This window comes from Lichenostomus cassidix, chromosome 3, assembly GCF_008360975.1.
Source record: "Lichenostomus cassidix isolate B80296 chromosome 3, HeHo_3.0, whole genome shotgun sequence".
Lineage (NCBI taxonomy): Eukaryota > Metazoa > Chordata > Aves > Passeriformes > Meliphagidae > Lichenostomus > Lichenostomus cassidix.
In genome coordinates this window covers 6,013,927-6,040,764 of record NC_139483.1, presented here as the reverse complement: position 1 = coordinate 6,040,764, position 26,838 = coordinate 6,013,927, and the positions used below count along the sequence as shown (strand labels likewise).

At 41.1% G+C, this 26,838-nt stretch overlaps 1 protein-coding gene across 7 annotated transcripts in view; it reads right to left on the bottom strand.

Moving 5' to 3' along the window:
- VRK2 (VRK serine/threonine kinase 2) overlaps positions 1–26,838 on the bottom strand; it is a 37,699-nt gene that overhangs the window by 3,574 nt on the left and 7,287 nt on the right. For all 7 annotated transcript variants that reach the window (XM_085054206.1, XM_085054202.1, XM_085054204.1 and 4 more), the window contains exons 3-11: positions 24,491–24,546; positions 23,965–24,034; positions 23,517–23,604; positions 23,271–23,379; positions 21,937–22,029; positions 15,137–15,269; positions 5,712–5,832; positions 3,849–3,907; positions 2,485–2,669 (exon numbers count right to left, since the gene is read on the bottom strand). In XM_085054206.1, coding sequence (XP_084910332.1) covers positions 2,485–2,669; positions 3,849–3,907; positions 5,712–5,832; positions 15,137–15,269; positions 21,937–22,029; positions 23,271–23,379; positions 23,517–23,604; positions 23,965–24,034; positions 24,491–24,546 — 914 coding nt within the window. The remainder of the gene's footprint in view (positions 1–2,484; positions 2,670–3,848; positions 3,908–5,711; positions 5,833–15,136; positions 15,270–21,936; positions 22,030–23,270; positions 23,380–23,516; positions 23,605–23,964; positions 24,035–24,490; positions 24,547–26,838) is intronic.

Here is a 26,838-nt window from a genome sequence, read left to right as displayed (position 1 = left end):
CAAGATTAGATTCTGGTACTATAGAGGCAGTAATATCCTAAAATCCATGCAATCCTCTTCCCATCATCAAGGAGCTGGTGCTCCAGGATCCTCTGTTACAGGTGTTCAATGCACCTCAGAAGGGAATTAACCCCCTATCCACTCATTTCCTGTGCACCAAACTCCAGGAGGAGATACAGGTGCAGGAGGAATCAGATCAGCTGGAGTCAGATTCTGCTCACAAGCAACAAGTGAGGGGACAGTGGCTTGCTTGCAGTGGGTCCCACTGTTCCTAGGTTGTCTCTTTAATGGGAGAAGCATTTGGTGAATGAAAGGAGAGATGGAAAGGGAATGTTGAAATGAAAAGAGTCAAGCCTAGGATCACTAGAGGCAGTGCCATGAAGAGATGCAGTGGGAAGAGCCTGCCTGTCATCCAGCACTGTCAGGGCTGCAGCACCAAGTGCACCAGGCCACTGAAACATTCCTTTTTCTGAAAATGGCAATAAATTTCAAGAGAGTTCAGTTACCTGCCCTCTCTACTTGTATTTAAGTACTCAAATCCTTTGAATAACCCTAAAATTGCCTTTCTGCAGCTGTTTTGCAGACAGTGTTTAGAGGAAACTGGCTGGTGTCAGCAGCAGAAGTGGCTGAAGGAGTAAGCTCCAGTAAAACACAGGTGATCCTGGTGTTCTCACTATTCCAAGAAGTGACACACTCGGAATCACAGATTTCCCTGAAAAAGTGCTGACAGATGCCAGGATTTAGTAACATGCAGGCATTCCCTCTGATCCTGTTCCTGGCCATCAAAACCAATCTCAGTTAGTCCTGTGGCACAGGAATGGTGATAACTGACACTCCTTAGCCAGGGATTTTCCAGGGGGGTGTGATTTGCAAATATCCAGTGCTGCAGCAGCTCCTGCAGCCTGCAAAGTCAGGATCATCTTTTATGCCACAGACTGTTGAGTCTTAGGCCAGGCTTAAGAAGGAAATAGATTTACTATTTATGTCTGACTCAGAAATCAAAGACTCCTGTGAAACAGAGATCCAGCAGGATCAGCTGGAGATCAGTTAACAGCTACCTGATGCTCCCAGTCAGTTCAGAAATCAGTGCAAACTTAAAAATCTCCTCAAATGAGTGAGGACACTGTGGTCACCATCATAGCCACAGAAGCCCTGTCAGCAAAAAAAGTTTTTGGTTTTGTTAAAATTTTAAAAAAGGGTGTAAACCCAGAAAAGTCAGTAAAAGTGCTAAACTAAGTAGCTGTAATTACCAAGATCAAAACCCAGTGCCTTTTCATTAAACATGAACTTTTGTTCTGCCTTCCACAATACGTAAATAGTGCTGACAATTGGTTTGTGAGGCACTTGCTACAATAAAATCTAATTGTATCATGAGAGAAAGGTGACAATCAGGAGATCATGAAAAAATTACATATTCTCACTGGTGGTTAATTAGCCATGCAAAACCCCCTCAAACAGATATTCTCTTCTATTAGGAATGATTACTATGCAGGCCTACAGATGTCAATACCACAGTCATTCAAATACTTCTTTCCCTACTAATTGAAGGTTGTAAAGCTCTGGTGCCAAGGTTTTGCTTCCAAAGAGCTAATTTATGACTAGAAGGATATTTTATGTCTTCAGTTGCAGCAGCTACAAAACTCAGCAAATCAGAACCATCTGTGCACTGATACTTGAATCACCATTCATCTCGCAGCCTATCAGTCACATTAGTTTGCATCCTGCATTCTTGGCTCACATACACTTGTGATGGTCCAAAGTTCACCAGGAATATTAAAAATGGATGGGACCCTGACCCTGCCTTATTGCACAGGCCCCAGAGCCCTGCACAGGGCTGGTGCATACGGGGACTTTCCCAGGAACAACGGGACTGACATTTCCCAGGAAAACTGCTAATTACCTCCCTCTCAGCTTAGGGAAGCTGGGCTTTGTTAACTTAGAGCACTGGAGGAAAATAGCACAGGAGAGCTGTCACTTGGAAAATCCTGTGCCAGTGCACACCAACAGCACAGCTAAAGCCACAGGAACATCTCCTCCACACTGGGGCTGTAGGAGGATAAAGGCAAATGACAAAGAACAGCCTGAAAGCACGAAAATGAATTAAATGCTGTCACTAATAAAGGTAACTTTGCCTTTAATGTGGGACAAGGAAAAGCCTGGCATTCAGGCTTGTCTTCAAGATGTTAGTGAACAAAGTCCTTGACTTCCCCATTAGCCTGAAAGTAAATCATTCTCCACAGACCTACTGCTTTGAAGTGAGAGCCTGTGGGTCGAAAGGACTCGTGGCAGTTCTTCCTCCTTGAGGGTTGACATTCCACTTTTTAGCAAAGCCAGGGGAAACAGGAATTAACAAACATGGTGTATTTAAGGCAAAAGAACTGCTGTGTCAGTCTCATTTTGAGAGCTTTAACTATTTCCTCCTCTACAAAAGGAAAGGCAACAGGCAGGAGCTGTCAGAAATAATCCCAGAGCTGTCTCACTCACTTTGGACACCTTAGCAGCACGGCGATCCCGTGTGCTCGCTGCTGCCGCGGAAAATTCCAGAGGGCCGTCGTACCGCATTCCACTTGACCGCAGGCCATCCAGCAGGATTTGCTTCAGCACTTGATACTTCGGCTTCTCATCATAAGCTAAGTTATAAACACAGGCCAGAAACTGGGCTATTTCACCTGTAGAGCAGATTTGATGGTGAATTTCACTGAGTGTAAACCCAGAAGTTCAGGAAGGATTTAATTGCAACACGGATGCCAATTCTCCGCTGCCAAACAAGACAACACGATTTCAACTGAAGACACACTCAAAACACAGAACTGACAGTGTCTTGTCTCTTTGGGATGAGAAAAAGAAAAGACAGACTTGGATAAACAAGCCAGACCTTAAGTGCTCCATCTCATTATGCTCATGTACTAATTCCCACAGCACTGACAACTATCCAAGGATAAAAATTAAAAAAATGTATCGACAAGTATTGATAGCTCTGTGTAAAAGAGAAAATTATTTTATGTTTGATAGATTACAATACTCCTTTAAATATTAATTACTCTGAACAGTATTGTTTTAATCTGCATAAATACTATACTGTGAATGCTTTGGAAAAACACAACTTCTTTTCTTTACTTCAAATACAACTATTGTTTTTCTGATTGCATCCCAAAACAGTCCAACAGCAGCAACATTTTTCCATCAAGTGGTTCAAAAAACAGGGAAACCACTGAATGGGCAGGAATAATACTAGTAGGAAAAACATATGGGGGGTTCAAACTTTTCTTTCAGTTGAAGACCCAAGTGTATCCTAAAGCTGGAGTGCTACACCACATATTAGCATCTGGTCAAATCCCGGCAGGAAAGATTTATTAAATATGTATACACATCATGAATAAATTTTACCTAATACACAACACATTCAAATAATTCCAATACAAAAGTGCTAGGAAAATAGGGGAATAAATCAAAAATAGATACTGACCTTTAGTGTTTTCCCTGGGTTACTTTTGTATTTCAGGGAAGGAAGAAACAAGACAAACCGTCCATCCATTTGCTTTTTCAAACTCTGAGCACTGAGCAGTAAACCTTTGGTAGACAGTTGCTTACTATTTCCACACTAACAGCTATTTCTGTTTCCAAGATAGTCACTGCTTCCCAACACCTTGGATTACATATGGCCAAGATCCCTTATGTCACTCCATGGGATAAATCACAGACTGAGCAAGGTTCTTTTTGTTTTTGAAGACTTTGTTAAATCTGTGTTACTTTCACTTCTCTTCTGCTTCCCCCCCCCAGAGTCAGACATTTAACTGTGTTTTGGAACAGGCTGAAGAGCCACAGGGTACAAGTGCAAGTACACTTACGGCAGCTGCTTCCAGAAGAATCCCACCTCAGCACTGAATCTGGGAGCTCATCCATAAGTCTGAAACAACACAAGAGTGCAACAATTTAATGTGAGTTTGGAGCAGGTGATTCCTCATTTGGGATTTAGGAAGACAGCAAGTCTCAATGCCAAAGGGAGTGCACCTCCATGATTGCTAATGATTCACAGTACTGCTTTTGAACCCAAATTTCCCCTCACCAGCTCAATTTTTAACTCTTTGCTCACTGCTGGTTTCACCAAGACCTGGCTGACATCTCTAAGTTTTTCTCTGCAGATATTTTAAGCTTTCTAGAAGGAAAAACAAAAGTCCTTTGAGTGAAATGGCTTTTCTGATTTCACATTGATGATTCCCATTTATATTTTGGAATTTAAGCAGCAGTTCTGCTCTACCTTCCCATCATTTAGCATCAGGTTCTCTCTACCGTGTGGCACATGGCTGTCAAAATTACACCCAGGCACAGCAGGGCCAAAAGGGGACAGGGAGGTCAGATCACTTAAAGTCCCACATGCTTCATTAGCAGCAAGGCCACAGATGTAATTCCTGTCCATCCAGAAACAGGAACAGCAAAGAAGCTCAGTATCAATTTCTAAAAACAGGAATAACACTAGACCTCATATTGGGCAGTCCAGCACCCACAGGAACCTGAAAATGAACATAGGTAAGAGAGATAACCTGGGCAAGATACCTAATTCCAGGAATGTAATTCATTAGAGTAAGAGGATATTTCTGATAAGTGGAATCTAATTTTCTGTGCATTTCCTCAAAGCCTCCGTTTGCTCAGCATCCTGGAAATGCGAGCAATCTAAGGGTTAAGGGCAAGGGAAGAATCAGCGGAGCAGCTTGATTGATTAAATTGATTTCCCATTGAATTGTGTAAGTGTTAGCTTGCAGGGGGCTGTGTAATGATCAGAACTTCCAAAGGAGAAATATTAAACACAGCAGAGGGTGTCAACATTTCCAGCTGCACTCGGCACCATCCACAGGCTGCAGCCACCCTTCCTGGTGCCGGGAGCTGCTGCCACATGGAAGCTGCGCATTGATTTCCGGGGATCAGCCATCCCCATCGTGTACCTCTGTTGTGACTTGCCCTACTTAAAAGTTTGCTGCCTCCTGCAATTGTGATGTTACATTTCTGGGTAGCTCCTCTGCTGTGGAGCCTTCTACAGGCTACAGGTACCACGTGCAATTAACTCTCTCCAGTCCCAGCTGGGAAGGCAGAGGAGGAAAACACAAATCTGCTGTTGCTTTAGTGAGCTCCAAGTCAGTCATGCTGGGAAAAAGGAAAGATTTTCATCAAGCTCCTTAGTGTTTTGGTATTTAATTGTTTGTAATGGCAGTAGGCTTATGTAACATTAAAAGCCTACAGAAAAACATCTGAAAAACAGTATCATATAGAAAGTTAAATAAATTGAGTGCACATGTGGAAAAACCTCCAAGAGATGTTTGTGCTACAGTCTCTACAAAGCAGCCGTGAAGTTTAATGGAATCACACAACAACCTTCTGTATGTGCAGTAAGGCCTGTGCTAATTTACAAATGTTTTCTTTGAAAAAAAAGAGTACTGGAAAAATACACAGCAGACAAAATGCCTGTGTACTGTGCACTGGAATTCATCCTCTCCACAGCAGCACAGACATAAACATGCAAAGAGGGTAGACATACACATAAAGTTCCCATTTTAACTGCTTCCAACATCTCTCTTAATTAAGGAAAATTGTTTCAGCTTTCTCCTAAGGTGCTGTTCTACAGCATGGAAAGCTGTCTTTTGCAGACCTGGGAAGTGCTGAGGATGCTGCAGGGTTCCAGTGTGGTGTGTCCACGTGTGTGGGGATTTTGTCCTTACTTTTTTTTCGCAGTCTGGACAGCTACAGGGTCCTTGAGGTTCTGCTCCCAGGGCAGCTTCCCACATAACCAGTGCAGCATGCAGTAGCCAAGGATTTGAAGGTCACCTCGTCTGGACGGGGCTAAAATGTGGGAAAGGGGGAGGGGGAATGAGAAAATAAAATACAATTAAGAATAGGAACCTCTTCTTAGGAAATAGAAAAGACTTTGATTGAACTGGTGCTGATGAAATATGAAGAAGCCAAATGGGCAAAGTGTTTTGTTTGTTCAGCTGTACTAGACCTGAACCGCCCCGGCATTTGGCCAGAGGCCACAGACAGGCAGTGACTTGTTCCTGCTCAAGTGAGGGTCAGCTTCCTCACCTCCTCCAACTCCATCCTTCCTCAGTCTGGCCTGTCACATGGACTTGATCCCCATGGCCTCTGACATGATCCAGACAGCCCATAACTGAGTACCAACACTTTCTCAAAGAGCCAAGCAGTAAAACAAAGAAATAAATGTCTGCTGCTAAATTGCTAACACATGTTCCAGGAAGTCCATGGGGTCCACATTGGTCATGCAGGGACTCTGTGAGAGCAGACTAAACACTGATGGCCTTTCCTGTTCTCCCGCGGAGCCGTTTGAACTCGGATGCTGGGACAAAACTGCCATCTAGTGTGCACTGACTCAGCAGAGCCTGCTCCCAGCTCCAGCAGCGTCTGTGGAGCTGTGCACAACCCAAAATACACTTGCTGTTTAGCAAAGTCCTGGGTAAACTTCCCACTGCACCTTCCAAAAAGGAAGTTATTTCAGGAAAAACTTATTCTCAATCTGCCCACCCCAGGAAGAACACTAATACAGGAGACAAAATTAAATCAAAAATTAACCCCATTCCCAAGCATCATCTGAGCAGAAAAACTGAAGTTAATCTATATATTAGCTTTTGCAAGAGAAGGAGGGAGGGGAAAAATGCAATCCTAACAGGATTGCTATTGCTTGCTGCCACTCAGAGGAAACTAAACTTGCTAAAACTGAACAAGCAGGAGCACTGCAGGATTTCTTTGACTTGCAGCCTACAGTTTGCACGTCAAAACCACATGGAATCTGCAAAACCAGAAACTGTGCGTCGTGATTAAAGACAGACAGATGTAGAAGTTAAATTTATGCTTTTCCAAAATGAATTTGTGCTTTCCAGGAAGGAAAGAAGAGTTCAAACTTGTTTGGCACTTTTTATCCAGCATAAAGACCAGTAGCTGAGCACAGTGCTGTTAATCCAGCTGTAAACAGATATCATATTTTATGGCCCTTCATTAAATAAATTCCAGAAAGTCACTCGGCGAACTTATCTTTTAATTTAAGAAGTCATCTGCTAAAAGCCACGGTGCCAACACATCATAACTGTTCCTTGTTCCTGTACACACATTACTGTAAAAGCAGCAGATTAGTTTTTATACATTCCCTATCTTAACTGCTCTTAGGCTCAGGATTATTAAAGGCCCCTAGATCCAACACCGCTGTGTTGTCCCTTGGGCGTCGTTTATTTTCTGCACTGGATTCAGCAACATCCTAATGCAAGTCTTGGCTCCCATATTAAAATAAAAACACAATCTCTACCACTTGCTGTTCTGTAGTGATTTCTCTGGCCATAAATCTCCTGGTAACTGTGGAACAATTCCATTCACACACACGTGTTCACAACTTCTTTTTCCATTAGGGCAATTCCAGATTAGATCCATATAAGCTGGCATTTTTGACTGCAGATTCTCTAATTTTCACAATTTCACAATAAATTTCACAATGCCTTTGTGGCACCTGTGTGTGAGAGAGGCTACAGAAAGTGGCCTTGTGAGGAAAATTGTCAGAATTCCAATGGACAGCTTTTTTCCACGGTGGGATTAGTTGATGTCATCTATAAATAACAGCAAACTGATCAGATTTCAGAAGTTACCCCAAGGTAAGTCATTTTCTGGCAAAACAGTCCTAGAGATTAAAGTTTATTCACAGTTTGGCCATGACTAATGACCTTCCCTCTCCCCTGCAGCTCTTCCAGCCACTTCCTGACTATTACTGGGACAAAGCCATGACAAACCAGGAGCCTTGGCTGACACCTGCCCAAAGCCACAGCAGGCACGGGGAAAAAAAGGTACATGGAGCTAAAGCACCCCTCCCCAGCACTAACAGGAAATGTTTTACAGGAGACAGTAATTCCCCTATCCCTTCATCTCCCAGGTCACCACAGTGCTGCTAAATACAGACATTTACATGGGTTTTTGTAGAACCACATGAAAATGTCAGTGTTTGATTCTTTGGCTGTACTTGCTTGTTTCTCTCTGCTCCATCCTCAGCTAAAGTCCTCAACTTTTTTAATCATTTAGATTCTTGTTAAAGTATTTGATTAATCTTTAATGAGTTAGTATTATCTATGGACAATGGAATTATTGTATTTTCACGCCAAATGAGGCACTAATAGATAAATTTCAATGACATGTTTATTTGCAAAAATATATCTACTCACACAATTGAAGATTACAGGAATACTTGATCAACATCAACGGAGAGAAATCAATCTGCCTTCATTTTAAATACGACAGCCAGGTGAAAATAAAACAATTCTGCTTGATAACTTGTCACTGTTACAAGAGTGCACACACCAACCAGTACTTATTTAAATCAAATTCTCTTCTCTGCAGACTAAAAAACTTGCTGGGTTTTTTCCCTTCTTTTTTAATAGATGTATGATTTCTGCTTTTCTACTCATAGGGATTTTTTACTATAGTTTTAGTCTCATATGAAGTAGTATACAATGGGAACATATTGGTGATATTTTATTTCACAACGTTTTTAGAGTTTAATTATTTAATTAGGAGATTTAAGGGCTGATTCTGTTCTTAGTCCTGCCAAGACAGATCAGGAACAACTCCACTGAAGTTGATGAACTCACAACCACATCAATGAAATCAGGGTTTGAAATATACCACAAACATACTCAACACACAGGCACAGGGTCCAATAACTCAGAATAACTGAAGCATTCACCTTAGAAAATAGATGATGCATCTCTGTACACTGGATTTGGCAGCTATCTCCACACTAATTTATATTCAGATTATTATTTCCAAATAGATCGATGATATCACAACAGCCACAACGTGCTCAAAATCCCACTGCTCCCAAGAACTCCTCTGAAACTGGTGTAAAAATGGAGTTCTCTCTATGGCCCCTGTTTGGCTGATTTTCTCCAGCCTTTTGTAAATATCTAATGAGTGACAGATTAAATCTTCTGTTATTTTTAATTAGGACTGTTACATGATAATTTCACTATTGGTAATTTTTTTTTAAGAGGAGCTTTTAATAAAAAGATCATTTTGGTTGCTCACATTGCATGGCCATGCAGTGCCACCTCCAACTCTCACTGGCATCACAGAACAAATTCATGATAACTCACAAACAAACAGAACTCACACCACAGCCAGTAATCCAGAAGCCCGTAAAGGAGAATTAATATGACCATGGTAAATAATAATTATGATAAATATGTATCATCACAAAGTTAACATACAACTTATCTCAAGGCTGAGATGATAAAAAAAAACCAGACAAATACAAGACTTGCCAAAAATCAGTGTCTCTATTAGGGGTAGGAGAAATGAGAAGACAAACCTCCCCCCACTCCCCCAAAAGCAGATACTGAAGTATTGCTTCCCCAGGTACTGCTCAGTCTGAGGAGCTCCCTGCAGCAGGATAATGACCAATGGAATAGTGGGTGGCTCCAGGGAAGAGGTTAGAGAAGTACAGTTAAATTCATGATACCTTTTAGTGCTTGGAGGCCACTCCACAGAGTTATCCAGCCTCAGACAGGGCAAATGTCAGCCAGGAACCACCTCTCCTCTCCTCATGCCCAGCACTGCACTGTCAGCTTGGCACATTGCTCAAGTACTCCCTGACAATAACCACCACCATGGAATGCTGGAAAGAATGGCATCACCACAGCTGGAGTGCAGCTCTTCCAGAGAGCTCAGTCTGGGACATGGCAGAGAGTGACATTTCCTGTGCCAGCCATGGTCTCTCTCCAAACTGGGATCCTACAGATACACACACGATGGGTGGAACGGCTCATGGGCATGGAACACACAGCAGAGCTGCCAGGAGGGCATAATCAGGACTGGTGGAATGGGATGTGCTGAAAGGAAGAGAGCTGGGGTCCTGATTCACTGGGGACAAGTTTAGTAGTGGGAAGGTTGGAAGGTGCAAGGGAGCTTCACCACGAGATTTGGGTGGGAGATAAAGCGGTGGTGGCAGGAGATGCAGGTACCTGGTCGGGAGCAAAAGGGTCCAAGCTTGCAGCAAGGAGAACATGTGGCAGGAGAGTGGGGACAGGAAGTTTTACTCTTCTTTCACATCTGTGTGGCAGAAAAAAAGAATCACAAAGGTAAGGGCTTGACAAGCAGGGGCAGGCAAGCAGCTGTGAGATTCACTACCTTTCTGAATTCCTGGGGTAGAGAACAACAGCCAAAATTAAACAGCCAATTCCCAGGCACAGTTTTCAGCTGTGACAAAGCTGTAATGCTCCTCGTTTTTGCTGCTTCTGGACATTCCTGGCAGGACAGAATAAACTTCCAGAGATGGCTGAAGAAACCTATCCAATCTTTTCCTTGGTAGTGACTCTTCCTTCACTTACAACCACCTCCTACTCCCTCTTCTGCTGGGCACACATTTCTAATCCCACTCGCAGGAACTAAACCATCTTTTTATTTATTTCCCACTGCAAAGTTCCACCCATTTTTCGCCAGACTGGTTATATTTTCCTTTTATTATTTAGGATTTACAGTTTGTCCTGTACACAGTCTTTGGGAAACACATATCAAACTGCAGCAGATCAATAATTCATTTGACCGACAAAAAAAAAAAAAATCCTGCAAGCTCCCTCTGAATCCTAACTATGCATGGACAGATGCCAAACCAACCTCTTGATCCAGAGCCACTCAGAGCTCTGTTCTCTGGAAGCAGGCTCAGAAAGAATGTGTTTCCAGGCATAGATGTTTATATTCCTGCACATCCTTCCTCACAAAATGAACCCTGCACATATTTTAGTCACTAGAACAGGAAAAATGGCCAAGCACTGAGCTGTGTTTTTAATATCCCAGACAGGCTCTTTTGGAGCAGTGGGGAAAACCAGCACAAGAGCTGCAGGACTTTCCCTGCCACAAGCACAAGGCTGGCATTGCCTGGACAAACCCAGTGTGCCAGGGCTCTGGCTGAGCTCAAGGAGCACACGTTGCAATAACCCATGTAAAGGGCACAGAGAAGCCTGTACAAAGACCCCACTCCTGTGGGAAGCACCTTTTACCCCTCCAGGAGTAGCTATCAGCCCTGCACAGACTTCAGTGGGGTCTCTACCTGATGTGAGAGATGGCAACACTGCTCAGAGTCACTGTGAAACGCTGGGAGAAGGGAGAGGACTCATCTTGGAATCGATGGCAAACACAAATATATGCTGGAGGGAATTCAGCATAGACAGTTCATACTCTTATGTTCATCAATGATAGCAAATTAAAACCGGGCTTACACACTCAATGCACAGGACTGGAGTATTTAAAAGAACCTCAATATGTTAAGTGCAGTAAATCTCCAGAGAAATTAGGTATTGACTGCATGCCTCACTGAGGAGAAAATCTACAAAAATCCATAGAAGGCATTGATCCAAATATTACTTTTTAACACTAACTATGTAACAATTTTTTAAATGTACACTGAGTAGAGATATAATTCTCTTTAATTATCAATCAACAAACCAAAATGCAATACTGTTTATACAGGCTGGTCTTTAAAAATGAATACGGTGAATACACTCCGATGCGATGCTAAAACCAACAAAGCTGTTAGGTCCTGAGAAATCTGCATCAAAATAAAAAGAGTTTCAATTTCAAATACCTACCCACTGGTTGGGATGGGATCCTGCCACAAACACAGGAATGCCAATGGTGTGGGTCAGATCCTGTGGCAGAGGCCAAGTTGGGCCCTACTTGGTTCCAAGTGGACTCCAAACTCAGCTCAAGGATGCAGCTACCATGGGAATGGCCAATCCCACTCAGCCTTACCAAAGGCTGTCAGAAGAACCCAGACTAATCCCAGCACCCAAAAGTGTTTCCCTGCAGTGGCCTCCAGTAGGAAACTTTCTGGATCTCAGTGGACTGCATAACTCTACACCTGGTGAGCTCCACGGAGAGCTTTGTGAATAACCCAGCACACAGCTGGGTTAAATTCTCCATTCAACCAGAAAATCTCCAGCATTGACTTAAATTACTGGGAAGTGACTCCATTTGACTGGCTTTATGCAAGGAGGGTATCAGCTCCAAGCATTGCCAAGAGGCACTTTTGAAAGCTACAAATTCCTAATTTTGTTAAAGCTTCAGCATGTCCCTCAAATAGCTGCACATATTCAGTAGCTGCTTCATAAGCAAGTCAAAATGCTCTCATTTGTCCAGCTCAGTGCAGCAACTGATGCTATTCAGGGGGCCTGAGATATTTGTGTTGCTACAAACATGCAGGAAATGCCCTCTGGAAAGGATCTCATTTATATAAAATAACATTTAAAAATTAGAACGATATTCCTAGAGAACTGAAATAACAAAACACTCCATTCTGAAAAGCTGAGTGACACCAGAATGAAGGATGTCTATGCAGCTTCCCTTTGCCAACAGTCTTTAGAGATTTTTCAGAACTCTCCACCTCACTTTGTGCATGAGACTGTGCTGAGACACCATCACGAGTGGGGAATCCAGGAGATTGTTGAGCAAAGCAGCTCTCTGTCCCAGCTGCTGGAAGTCTTTCAGTATCCTGAGACATCTCTCTCTGACTCTCAGCCTCACAACAAGAGAGGAGGGAAACCCATGGCTGTGTTCTGCCAGCTGGACCCGTGCAATCTCCAACAGAAGTCGCTGCAGATGCAGATTTTCCTGCTGTAAATGGGAAACTCTGGCAATTTGACCTGAATGGATTCAGGCTGTTTGTTGTGGTCTAACCCCAGCCAGCAACTGAAGTACCACACAGCCACTCACTCACCCCCTGCCCTTCCCTGGAGGGACAGGAAGGCAAATCAGGGAAAAAAATTAAACTCCGTGGGTTGAAATAACAACAGTTGAATAGCTGAAATAAAATTTTAAAAATTGTAATAATGAAAAGGAAGGTAAAGAAAGGAACAAACCCCCTGCCAGACAAGTGATGGACAACAGAGCTGCTCATCAGCCAGCTGAGCAGTGATTGGTCCTTCCTGGCCAAACCCCCGGTTTACCCACTGCCCCTGTTATCCCATGGTGTGCAATATTCCTTTGGCCAGGTCAGCTCTCCTGGCCACAGCCCCTCCCAGCTCCTTGTGCAGCTCCTCTCTGGCAGAGCATGGCAAACTCAACAGTCCTTGATTTAAGGCAAGCACTGCTCAGCAACAACTAAAACATCCCTGGGTTATCAATGTTGTTCTCACCCTAAATCCAAACCACTACTGGGATGAAAATTAACTCTGTCCCAGCTGAAACCAGGACACCATCACAAGGTCAGAGCTGGCATTCCATGTCAACTGTTAGGGTGCTCTGCAATCGACCAGATCCCACATCCTGTTCTGCAGGCTCTTCCAGCAGGAGCACCAGGAAAATCTCTGGATTCTCTGTTTGCAGCTATTAAGCAAACACTTTTTAAGTGTAAGAGGGGGGTAAGCTCCCTCAAATTATCTTTCTGAATATTTTATTTTGTGCACTGCTCTGGTTTTAACCAATTCCATCGTGGCTTTAGCTACTTGAGGAGGTTATCTAAGTCACACAGGTAACATAACCTCACACTTCCATCTGCACACCTTTTGCCATCCAAGTCTATAAAATCTCCCTACACTTTCAAATAAAAAGGAATTATCTGTCCTGTAATCACATGCCCATCAACAAACACTACCAAACTGGCTGCTATAACTATCCAACAACCAAATCCCAAATATTCCAGCCTCCACCTACTCTTCAAACAGCACCCACATCAAATACCAGTGCACAGCCACACTACTCACACTACCAGGCAGAGCAGGCAGTCAGCTCTCCAGAAAACACCCTGCATGCTCGGGAGGGCCAGAAGAGTCCAAAACAGATGCTCTCCTCACCACAAAATATTTTTTAGCCAGTGAAGTGGTACAGTTGTCTTAGCACGAAATACTTGCCAGTCTTATTTCATTTTTCCTAATGACCAGAGTTAAACGATTGCAGGTTTTAACAGCTCCAGCAAATTATCAAGACCCTCTACATTACATGGTCAATGGTCCTTTTAATAGAAAAAGCAATAATATACAGTTGTTTGTGCCAACTAAAACTCGTTAGAAAGTATTAGTTTAAGGTAACAGTTCAGCAGCTATTAACAAGCACAAATTCCTGCAGTTATCACTCGTGACACTGATCCTCACCAAGCTGCCAGCAGCAAACCATTCCTTCTTTTTGAGAGGATCTTGGGGGTGAAAGGGGGGAAAAGGGGCAAAAAAAGTTAACAAAAACACTCTTTGTAGCCACAGTCAAAGTTTTTCAATAATCACAATTTTTTTCAGTAGCATAACATTAGAATTGACTTTTTGTCTTGCTGACATAGCAACTAAGAAAGTTGTGTTGCATTGACCATATTGATTGTGAACAATGCAGCCATCAGTGGGACTTTACACCATATATTTTCAATATTGACCTCCCAGTCCCTTTTCCATGGCTCTATGGGTCTGCTATTGGATTTGGACTGCAGTGTAATAAACAGCTAAGGTTTAATTAATGGTAAATGAATACAAGACATAGGTTATGACTTTAACTAATTAGGGAATTGTTGAATTAAGTCTGCCTTGGAATGCAAGGCAGTACAATCAATATCCAATAAAAGGACTATGTATGTAATTTACCTGCAAATGTGTTTCCAATACCATCAAAGTGAGTTTAAATAAGTAAGATATATGAAAGGCTACTGGAAAAAGATTTCAAAAAGTTAACACTTTATGACTTCAAAAAAGGTTTTTGTCCTTGCAGAAGGAATGTCATCTTGAAATATCCTCCCATAACACAGATGGTGACACTCAGACACAGCTCTCCCTAAAGGACAGCACAGACTCCAAACACTTTTTCTTGACAATGCAACATTGGCAAATCCTGCCTCTGCAGGGTACAGCAAGCACAAACCAGTCCTCCCAACATGAACCAATAAAGTCTGATGTTGAGCTCTTCTCAGGGTGTCCTGGGCTGCTCCAGTGCTGTGTGTGCAGAGCCTCTCAGGTTCCCTCATGCTGCCCCTTCCCCACCCTGGGGAGGCATTCCCAGGCACAAGAGGAGGTCACCACACGAGGGGCTGAGCAATCCCCAACACTGCTTCTCCTGTGTACAGCAGCTCTCACAGCCTGATTACTCATTCTATAATCACTCATCTGAAATAAAAAAAGAAACCTACCTACTCCCTTGTGGGCATCTATGCTGGTAAACTCTATTGTCCCATTATGGCCCTTCCTAGGATTTTCCTGATACTGTTTGTGGTTCCCATTGGGACAATATCTGTAGGAAAGTCCATAATCTGCAAGATAAACCTGGAAGACATGAACAGACAAATGAATAATGCTTTTGTCCTTTGAAAGTATAACCTTTATAATTAAGTCTTAAGAAACTGATAGGTTAAGGACAGCCTTAGATCTAAATTTTATTAAACCAAATGGTGCCTCAGGATAAAATATGTACAACTGGGGGCTATAACAGCTGCCCTCCCCATTTAAATCCTTCCACTACTATACTCTTATCTTATTTCAGAGTCGAGCAGAATTTCAGTCATTTTATTTTGTTCCTGAGCTCTCTGCTCTCCAGGTGGGCATCCAGACATCATAAACTGCAATATGCCTTTTATGTAGCCTCACGTTGCTTATGGGACCCCTTCTCCCCCTTACTTAAGCAGGCAAACACACATCCCCCTGTTTGGATTTTCCAGCAGCTGAGACTGTTCAAATTCAACTCTACTGTGCAGCTCCAAAGCCAGAGCAAGAGGCAGCAGCTTCCCCCAGCTGGACTGGACACAGGGCTCCAGTGCTCCAGGGACTGTGGCCACAGGGCTGCTGGGCACTGGCCCAACTGGAATCCCACCTTTTGGAATGTCACTGTCATTAGCTTCCTACTGGCAACAACTATTGGAAGTGTAGGATAAAGCAAAGCAAAACAAACCAGCCCTCCCCAGCCCAGAAAGCCACGTTAGTAAACCACTCCTGAATTTATAATGCATTTTTAAAAGGCACAAACTCTCAGTCACTGTAGTAAATACATGGAGTTAAATCAGTGTAAGAGAAAAAAATTGGGCCCAAACTGCAATATACTGCAATAGTGCCATATTCACCATTCCATCCATGGATTTTTGAGGCAAAGGCTAAATCATCTGAAGGCACAGAGATCACTTCTACTAAATCTCATAATATGATAAAGAAAAACATCTTATTCAAACCTTAGTTTAGTTTCTTCTTTAGCTACAAAAGAGTTTATCCTAAAAAAGTCTAAAATAAACTTTTCTGATGCTCACTTGCAATTTAATTATCTGAGTCCTACAAAAGGCAAAAACAAACAAACAAAAAACCCTGAAGAAAACTTAGCGTATTATTTGGTAGCACGTTCTGTTGAACTACTGATTCCTGTTTGTGCTCCAGGCAGCTTCAAGTCCTGGGATTGCTGGTCTCTTGGTTTTACTGCTTCTGCTGCAGGATCTGAGCTTATCTGGAGCGTGTAAACTTGGCTGCAGCACTCACTTCCTGCGGGGGGATAGCTTTTAAGATTATCGATGATGTTTCTCACCTGACAGACCACCCAGACTGGGGTATGAGATTAAAGACCAGAGGCATGGCTGGCTACAAAATCTGGGACAGGGCATCAGCTTGGTTGGGCTGACTGATTTGATTTTCCCCTGTATCTGTTCTCCAGCATATTCTCGATGCTCTGGTACTGCCCTAACTGAGCCCACAGTCAGTTAGAGAACTCACACTACCCTAAATATCGAGTTTTGTGAGTCTTCTGCATCCTTTGGGGGTGGGAAGGAGGGAGGAGCCTAGAAGGTGCATTCTTCCCAGACTCAGTGGTATGCTTTGGATTTTAATTGACTACAGGTTTTTGACATACAGGAAGATAAAATACCTTTAAGAATTAAGGCTATGCCTTCCATCAAAATGAGATTTCAATTGTTAGGAAAAAAATACACCCACAGCACCTCTGGCAGCTGTCTGGTTTGGGCTGGGCATGCCAGTTTATGTGACAGAGACTCCCATGTGACAGCCCAACCTCTTTCAAACTATATCAACAACATACTACCTAGAAAGTAGCCACAAATATTTGCTAGTCAAACTTGAAGAATGTAAAAAACCCACCACTTATCCTATCACGGTAACTATGTCCTTTTTTTATATTAAGCAACACTATTAATGCAGTCCATTTTTAAGCAATGGATTTGCTTAAAATACCTTCAGTGGCAGTATCAGCAAAGCAGTTTGCAACTTATACTGAAAGTCCCCTAAAAGCAAAAAGTCACTTTAAGTTATCCTGCACTGTCTGATGATGGAAAGACCTGGAAATAAAGAAGCAAGTGCTTCTTAAAGCCACTCACATGCAGGGTGATCCTAACATCTGATCACAGCAGTTTTCCTCAAAAGTTGGCCAGGAGTGTGTCCCAGCTCAGCTTGTTACTAGCTGAGCCATTTATCACCTCCATAATTTTCACATCAGAATTTTTCAACAAATGTGGCAGCCTCTCAAGGCAAAACCTTTTGGCCACCAACAAAAATCAATCCCCTTCAGCTTGTACAAAACCAGCAATGCATTGTTACAACCTTGCCACAACCATTATCAGAATGACTGTGTTATTTTAAATTACCATTAATTTCATTTCATCAATTCTCATTATAACCCTTTCATCATTAAAAAGATATATAGTTCTTTATAGCTAGTTGTCACTTTTTGATAATGTAACAGTGTATGCCCTTCCAAATTTGCTCAGAACATGGTAAAGGTAGCTAATTTATAGTTTATAGTTGTTGTGGATTTTTTAAGGGTACAGGGAAGGGGAAAAGTAGATGAACATTAAAGAATACTGAGAAAAATTAAGCCAGTGCTAGCATGTGTTTCAATACCATAAATATTTTTCATCTGCATGCCTTTTTAGGAACAACAAAACAAATAAGAAAAAGAAGAGAACAAAACAGAGCAGAGCAATCAAGATAAGACACTGAAATAGGAAATGGTACCATGGATGATGAAAGTGCAGCAGGGCCATAAACCCAGAACAGCTGGGTTTGGCTGTGGTACATTGTCCACTCCTTCCCACTCACTTACTTATTATAACTCTTGTTTTGGTTCCAGTTCCTCTTCTTTACCCATCCAAGTCTGCACAAGATTCTGCAGTGCTTAGCATGGTCTGTTATTAATAGATTTGTCATAGACTGGGAGCCAGATTTCCAAAGTCTTTACACCTGATTTCATCTATATGTGAATGCACCCATCTTATCAGAGGCACAAACAATTATTTGTGAGCACAAGCAGCCAACCAGAGTTTCAGTTCTGTGCATGACTCCCACACAGTGCTTGGTATCTGAAGTGCTAAATATCTGCTAAATGTGTAACATTCTTACAACTTGTACACATTATGATATTTAATTGCACTGAGCTGGGGAGTTATTAGCCTGGCCCTTTGGATTCTTGTGGTATTCACTTTATCTTGAAGGACAGAGCAGGAGATTTATTGCTGAAAGGATGACAATACAGTGATTTTATTTGTATGTTTCCATTCCTAGGCTTATGTCATGCCTGTAAATAATTAAGTAGATACCCACTAATAAGAAGCAGATTGGTTGCTAATGGCCACAGTGCTGTCAGGTTCAGCTGGACACTGGACTACAAAAAAACCAAAGGCAGACTGAGGTGCATTTTGTACTTTGGGACAGAAGTGTGAAGTTTGTGACTGGGCCAGAAAGAGCATCTTTCACCAAAAAAAGCCAAGGAAGGAGGAAAGCAGGTTACTAAAGGAAAGAGGGGAAGGGGCACAAGGCATCTCTGCCTACTGGGGCCTTCCTAGAAACACCTGAAGGGGAAAGAAAAGATTTAAATTTTTCTCAATTCATATGGTCTTTAGCAAATCTGTCCCAGTGGGCTAAAGAGCAGGAATCACAATGATTCACCTCACAATGAAAAACAGCTTGAAGTTAAAATTGCTTTCATGCAACTTTTTCCCATAAAATCAACGCATGATTTCTGTATCTTTGGGAACAATTTTGTATTCTTCTATCTCTGATAATCAAGTCGGAGTTCTATTGTGTAACTCTCTTGCCTAAGAAACACTTAAAATCAGGACTGAGGTGCAAATGCAATTAAAATTTACAGCTTTAAAATCCAAACAGACATCTTGTGGAACAGACTTGAGTCTGCAACACTGCAGCATGTCTGTCCATAAAATCCATGGGGAAAAAATACTACAAGGTGATTGCAAACTACGAGGTGGTCTTGCAAACCTTATTTATTTAAAATGCAGATTTCAGGTTTTTGTCTGGTGACCACTTGTCCTTCTTAATAGGTATCACCATTTAAAAGAGATGAATGGATTTGAATTTCTTTCAGAGTCTCCATCAACGCCGCTTATTCTTATACAAACAGTTAGGATCATGCACCAAATTATCTTTAACTCTCCACAGACCTGAGCCTGTGCTTCACCTGGTCTGTAATTTATAGGTCTGATCACTTCAAGTTCCCTTTCAGGCCTCTGTGAGATTCATGGGCTGTGCACTCCCCTCAAGTCCATCACTGCTGCTTTGTCGGTCACTGTGCAGCTCCGTGTTCAGAAACATTGACTGCAGAATTGATCCTGTGACCTGTAACTCAGGAAATAGCCTCACTGCCTCCTATTGAGCACATCTGCAGCTCTTTGAGGTCACTTGATTGGGAGCTTCTCCCCATTTCTAACCATCATTTGGAGGTCACACAGTGACAGCACCTTTACTTTATTTGTTTCTCTGCCGTGCCACAGAAAGTAGGGGAGAGCAGTATGGATTTCACACGTCCTTTCAGAAAAGGGATTGTGTTATTTATTGGCTGTGGTGTAAATTTACCAGGTTAATTTACAGAAGAGAGAGAGACCAGCAGCAGAAATTGCATTTTTTCTGTCATTTAGTAAGTGTTGATGTGTATTCTTATGTGCAAATTTCTCACTGACTCCCTGCAGTTGCAAAAAACAGGTAAAGTTTAGTATAAATGTACACATGATTTTTTGAACAGAGATTTATCTCTTCACTGAAACAGAATATGGAATTCTATTTTGGATAGAGATATACATTATTCTTAAGAGATAAGTTATTGGTTTCTTTGAAAAACAAGTTTCTTTAATTCTAGAACACTTACTGTTTATTTTCTCTTAAAATCCTAGACCGTAAAGAGCAGGAACCCCCTAGCACAAAATTCTTGAAAATCTTCACCACAGAAATTGTTAGGTCAGGGAGTTTTATTATGCCAACTCTCTGGAGCTCTAGAAGCCTCTGGGCTCATATTCCTGAGCTGGAATTTGCCACAGGCTAGATGCTCTCACTCCCTATTTATGAGATTAGGTTGATCACTTTACCTTTTTTAAAAAATAAAAAACATCAAAAACCCCAGACCAAGGCACTCAAGTTATTCATTGTGTTGGCAGAGAGAGGAGGTGGCCAAAACACTTCACACATACAGAAATGAGAGCTTAATTCATACCACAGAAATGCAAGCAAATATCAGAAATTCTCCCCCATTAGCACTTCTGAATTAGAATGTGAACTTTTGAAAACATGCTACAGAATAATTTCAGTTGAAGAGAAATTTTGCTGAAACAAAATTCTAGAGCAAACCTCCCAGCAGTGGCATACATTTTGTACACATTGAGTTAGGAACTACTCAGACTGGACTATCCACTGATTTTTTTTCTTCAATAAACCCTAGAAAATAAATCCTAAAACCTCTGTCCAGTAACTCACAAGTACCTTATTTTTAACCTGTCAATGAATTTACTAGCATTAAAACAAATTACAAATACAGCACAATCTCCACACGAATAACACACGAAACAAATCAGAGAATCACCTAGCAATCTGCCCCATTCCAAGTCAGCTACAAGTCTTAACATTTTATGATCACTGTAAGTGGACACTTCCAAAATGATTGCAATGTGCAAAACAGCAGCATTTCTTGCTGTCATAAAAATACAAAATAGCCAAGAAAAAAGAAAAGTCATTTGAGTTATGCTAATGGTGCAGATCGTTTTGGCTCTAAAGAGCCTCCTCCTTTGGATTCAGCAGAACACCATAAACTGTGATTATGCACTGGCTGCTACCACTGTATAAACCCAGGGTTGTCTTAAACAGCCATGCTGCTTTTCAGATTATGTCTTTCAGAAAGCTGACAAGTTGAATTTGACTCAGCCATTTAACTTGGAGCTTTTAAAAAGAGCAGATATACTTGAATGGTTCACCTCCAATGGCAAGTGAGCTGTTTTGCAATATCTGTTTCTTTATCACTGCAGCAGAGAAACCAAAATTGAAAGAAGTATTGCTTACAGCTAATTAGATTTAAGTGAAGTTGGAGATGTCCTTTTTTCCTAAATTATTTTTTTCCAATTAAAAAAGCATGCTTAGATTTTTATTACCTGAAGAATGAAAAAATAGACATCAGAAGGGCATGTGGAATATGACAGGACCAAAAGATCTGTTTAAAACTGTTTCACCCAAACACTTCCATTTCAAGGTTGGCTTTAGGCCTTGGAGTGTTACAGAACAGCAACTTTAATCCTACTTACCTGTTATATCCACTACAATGAGCAGGACATGAGAGTTAGGGCATGGAAGTAATTCATGGTAATATTAGAAAGCTAAAACTTCCAAGAATGAAAATACAATGGGTCACATCCTTGATCTCTACTAATATCCTTTAACTGGCATAACCTAGAGGAGCAATTAGGTCCTGTAACTTATCCTCATTAGTTTACCCATCCATACCAGTATCCCAGTCAGCAGAACAGAGAGAGAACAAAGCAGAGCTTTGTCCTGCTTCTTTCTCCACCCTCAAGCTCCACAGAGCCACTCTCAGATCTGTTGTGAGGGGATGTGAATGTTCATGTAAAAACTCCTTTTATTAAATGAATTGTTAAAGCAGAACATACATAACTTAAAACTTTCAAGTCGTTTTAAACACAGAAAAATGTAGATAAGTAAACATGCTTACCTCATGTGGATTGCTGTAGCCCAGAAGTAGATTTGCTGCTTTAATGTCACCATGGACATACTCATTTTCATGTATGTATTCCAAAGTATCCAACTAGGAAAGAATTGAGAACAGAGGAGAAAACATCATCATCATCTCCACTCTGCCCCTAACCCTAAAACCAAATATTTCTCACTTAGGGAAATCAAGGACTAGACAGGCTGAGCTGACAAATTTGGCTTGGACAAATGATGGAAAATCATAACCAAGCCATACCTTGCCATGAGATATCCCTGTGTAACCACCTATGAGCACCAGCTTTTAAATCATAAAGCAAAACTAAAACCAATGCTTTATAAACGCCAGAGGAAATGCCAAGAACACCAAACTCTTAGAAAAATCATATTCAACCACTTCTGAAGGTTTGGCATAAATTTAACCCTGCCAGTTCTTACATGACCTGCATTTCATGTCACAACACCTCCTGCATCATCATCCTTCAGCTCCTTACTGAGGCACAATAGCTCTAATTATTATTAAAAAACACACTTGCACTTGGCAACTCATACAAAGGACAACCTAATCCTGACTTTTGGAGAGCACAAAGAGCATTACAAGTTTATCAATTATCTGACTATGAAAGGCCTTCAATTTTTTAAAAAAATACTATTATTTAGGTTCAAAGGCTGCTTTGGGTGCATCCAGTCTAAGAGTTCGTCTTCCTGGAACTTAAGACCATTGCCTCTGCTTCATTTTCTGTCTAACTCTGCTCAGTAACAGCAGTGTTTCACAGTATTTCACAACACAAATCATATTACAAAGGAGCACATATATAATCTTTTGTTGGAATGTGCCAGTCGACACCCATTTGAAAAAAAAAAAAAACTGGTATTTGCAGACTGGTCTAATCCTGGCCTGTATGATCAGTGTGTTCAGCAAACACACTGAAAATTTGGCATTCAGGCATGCAATTGTGAACTTTGACAAATATGGATGTCTAATACAATACCCTTCAGACACTGAAAGAAAAAATCAATACATGTTGAAACGTATGAGAATAGGCTTACAGATCTCAGTCTAGACACACAGGTTGAAGTGTATGGGCTGTGTTTTAACCTGTTAGAAAAAAAAAGTTGGTTTGACTGAATTTCAGTCTGTAGGGGGGTTTTGATTTTCTACTTAACACTCCTTTTTTCTAAAAAAAATATATATATAAATAAGGAAATACATAACATTTACACATGTTTAATTCTAAACTCAATAGCCACCTAGAGGAACTATATTAGCAAGATAATTCTCCAGTTGAACTCAGCAAATTCAAGACACAGCAATTTCCTCTCTCTCTCTGTGCATACCATCCGTGCCCCAAGCTGCAGAACAATCTCCTTCTTAAACCTGCTTCCACAATCTTCAAAAATTCTTTGAAGGTCTTCTCCTAGTCTCTCCATGACCATGAACCTGTAACTATCAGGAAATATGAAAAAGGGAGGAATCCTTTAAGACATGACTGCAAGTTTGTGTCAAATTGAAAAGACTTAATCTCCATTTTTGAAAATGGGGCATCAGTCAAATTAAGGCTTAATTACCATTCATCTTATTACCTTTTTCCCTTGTACTCAGCCAGGCCTGATCCCCAAAACACTGGAATTCCTAAACATCTTATTTTTTTGAGATTCATCCATTTTCTTACTGTAATAGTAATAAAAACATAACATTGGGTTAAAAGTAGCTGAGAACCCCAGGTTGGGGTGTTTTCTCTGTCCTAAAGCTGGTCTATCTCTGGAATCCATTCATTGCTGTGCACACAATAAATTTGCTCCTGTTCTGGCTGTTTGGCTTCTGCTCTCCCTTCTGATCAGAAAGGATAAGGACAACACCCAAATAACAAAACTTACAGCAATCCAGACTTTCCACAGCACCAACTGGGCCTGGTTCAGGGTATATGAAATGAGTTGGCTTTCAAGCTCTAAAGCAATAGCTCTTAACAGAAGTAGTTAAACCCAAACTTGTCCTTACATCTACCTGAATCAGAGCTGACACATCACTTACTATGCTCTTGTTTTGCAGCCCTCTGGTAAAATTTCAGCTCAGAAAATAAGGGGCCATTTTCAAGATATTCCTGTTGAGAAATAAATAAACCTGGTATCATAAAAGGCATTTGAAAGACAACAGTTTCTCAAGAAAAGCATATGAGAAATACCAAGAGAATGAATCCACTTTTCCCCCCCCACCTCCCATATTCCATACCACCTGAAATTTAATTTCAGTAGGTAGCTAAAAAGAAAAGTTGTTTGGCAACACATTTTCATAAAAAACACAGATTTACTCAGGCATTAAGACACTGTTTTCAGAAATATAGTAGATCAGGCATGTTTGAGATCATAGTCTAATTTGCCTTACTAAATTGTTGAGGGCTGTGGAAATGCCAAATATATCCCCAAGCAGGGTAAGTATATTAAAAACCCCAAAGCAGCAAAAGCATGCAATGCAGACCCAATGCTGACAATAAGGATAGATAATTAAGAGAAAGAACTGCATGCAAGTTAATAATTTAGAAATGAGATCTCCACGTTACCACTTTAATGACATGCACTGCATCATCCTCTACAGGAACCTGAGTTTGAGGGGATGCTGCAAAGGAACAAAGAGATGGAGATCAAGCTGTATGCAACAAGATATAATTGCAAATAAAGACTGTGCTAACACTGAGTCAGGCAACCAAAAAATACACAACACAGTCAACATTTTGTCTAAATTCCTGCTTTTAAAGGTCAGAGCTTTGACAACATTCAAAGAACAATAAAAACAAAACCAATACACAGAGCAAAGTTTTAATCAACAAGTAGAGAAGCAATTTTAAGCCATATTTTCAGAAGTCTCCCCCTGGATCTTAATTAAGGGGTAAGCAGGACGTCCTCAGTGCACGTTGGCACCACAATGAGCTATTCCATCAGGACAGACTCTCTTTAAGTCATTCCAGCCAATTGGAAAACCACTGTATTTGGTTGCTGTCAATCTACTGTCGTGACAAAGACACCACTTGAAAGTTCTGACCTACATTATACCTCTAGACAGGATTGTCTGCTTTCCTCTATCACAAATTAATTTGGCCCTAGAACCTTGATTTCTATTCTGGCATTATTTAGACACTGGCCTAAGTTAGGGATAGCACAGCCACCATCTGCCTAAAGGGGAGCAGAGGGATTGTGCCTCTCAGTGCAAGTAGAGATTTCAAAACAATAATTGACCACATGTGCCAATTACAGCCCAGGAGACAGAACCTCTGTGCACAGACAATGCAATCCTATTTTCTTCTGACCCTGAGAGAACTATCAGCTCTCTCTGATACTACTGAAGCTACACGGAGCTACACTGGGATTAAAATTTAATGAGACTAAATCATCTTTTAGAATCATCACTGAAAAAAGGTAAAAAGAATACAGTTCCTAGGAAATAAGTGTCCCTTTCAAACTTCTGATAATGATCAAACACCAACAACAGTCCAGGTGTGAAACACTTCAACCATCAGCACACACAAAAATAGAGCACTTTTATCTGCAAAATAAAAATCAAGTAAACTTGGATCTAATCAAACCATCCAAGCTTACTTTTTTTGATGGTCAGGGCATAAAAATACTTTTACAATGAACTCCTTCAGCTGCCATCTTCCTTCAATTCTGTTCCTCATCTGGGTTGAATCTGGCAGTGCACACACCCCAGACACCCACAGGCTCCCCACTGGCACACCCCCATGTGAATGCTGCTGTGCTAAGAAGACATTAAAATAAAATTAAAATATTTAAACAGTAGCTGTGGAAGGTGTGAACTATGCACAGACTCACACAAGTAACAGTCACATTCAGAACACAAATTAAAACTACTAGAAGGGAAATTTTGGTACACTTTGTCCTTACTATAGTATTGTACTGAACTGGGAATTAAGGCACAGGCATTAATGCCTTTTATTTTTCTCTGCCACAGAATATGTGTTAATAGAAGACATTAATTTAAAGGAGCACATCCCATGTGTTTTCACTGCATTCAACAACATTACCCAAACAGAATTTGATGTTCTCCCTTACTGACACAGATCAGAAAAGAACGTCTGGATAAGAAAATGTAATTCAATACCAAGTTACTTAACAGAGGTTTGATAGGTATAGAGAAGTATCAAATTTAAATGTATTTGAAAGAGTCTGATCTAACTTCCCTGTAGACTTCTTGACATTTTTCTAAAGAGAGGCCCCATTCATGGTAATCTGGAGCAGAGTAAGAGCTGTCAGAGTAATGGAGAAGAGCAATTAACAGGAGGTAGCTTAGCAAAGGGGCTTCACCCCCACGGTTCTTACTCTGTGCTGGCTTGGATGCTTTTGGAGTCACACTGAAGGAACATCCTGAAGAAAAATAAACCCAAACCTAACTGGCAATGGTTACAGAGTAAAAAGGGAGAAAAGTTAAAGCTCAACAAGATAGTGAAACAGGTGCCCTACAAAATGAGTTACATTCAAGTCTACAAAAGGAGAAAAGGTACTCTTTTTACTGCACATACATGGAACAAGGCACAACATTCCCCATGAATTACACTCTAAACTTCTCACACAGATAATACAGGGACAATTGGTCTCAGCCACCCAGATAAGCAGAAGTTGCATGTGCACCTTTTGTGACATCACTTTAATTACCCATTCAGATCTCAAGCAGGAACACTCCAGCCACAGCTCAGAAAAACGACAGACTATTTTTTTGTCCATAAATAAACATAAATGGTTTTCAAAAAATTGTCTCATTACTATGTATAGTTACTTAACAGACTGGAAAGGCTCCCAAGGTTTAACAAACAGTCTGATTACATACCTCATAGACCACCACCACATACTCTCCTGCGAGTTTAGCTCATAGTTAATTACTGTATACTCGTAATTA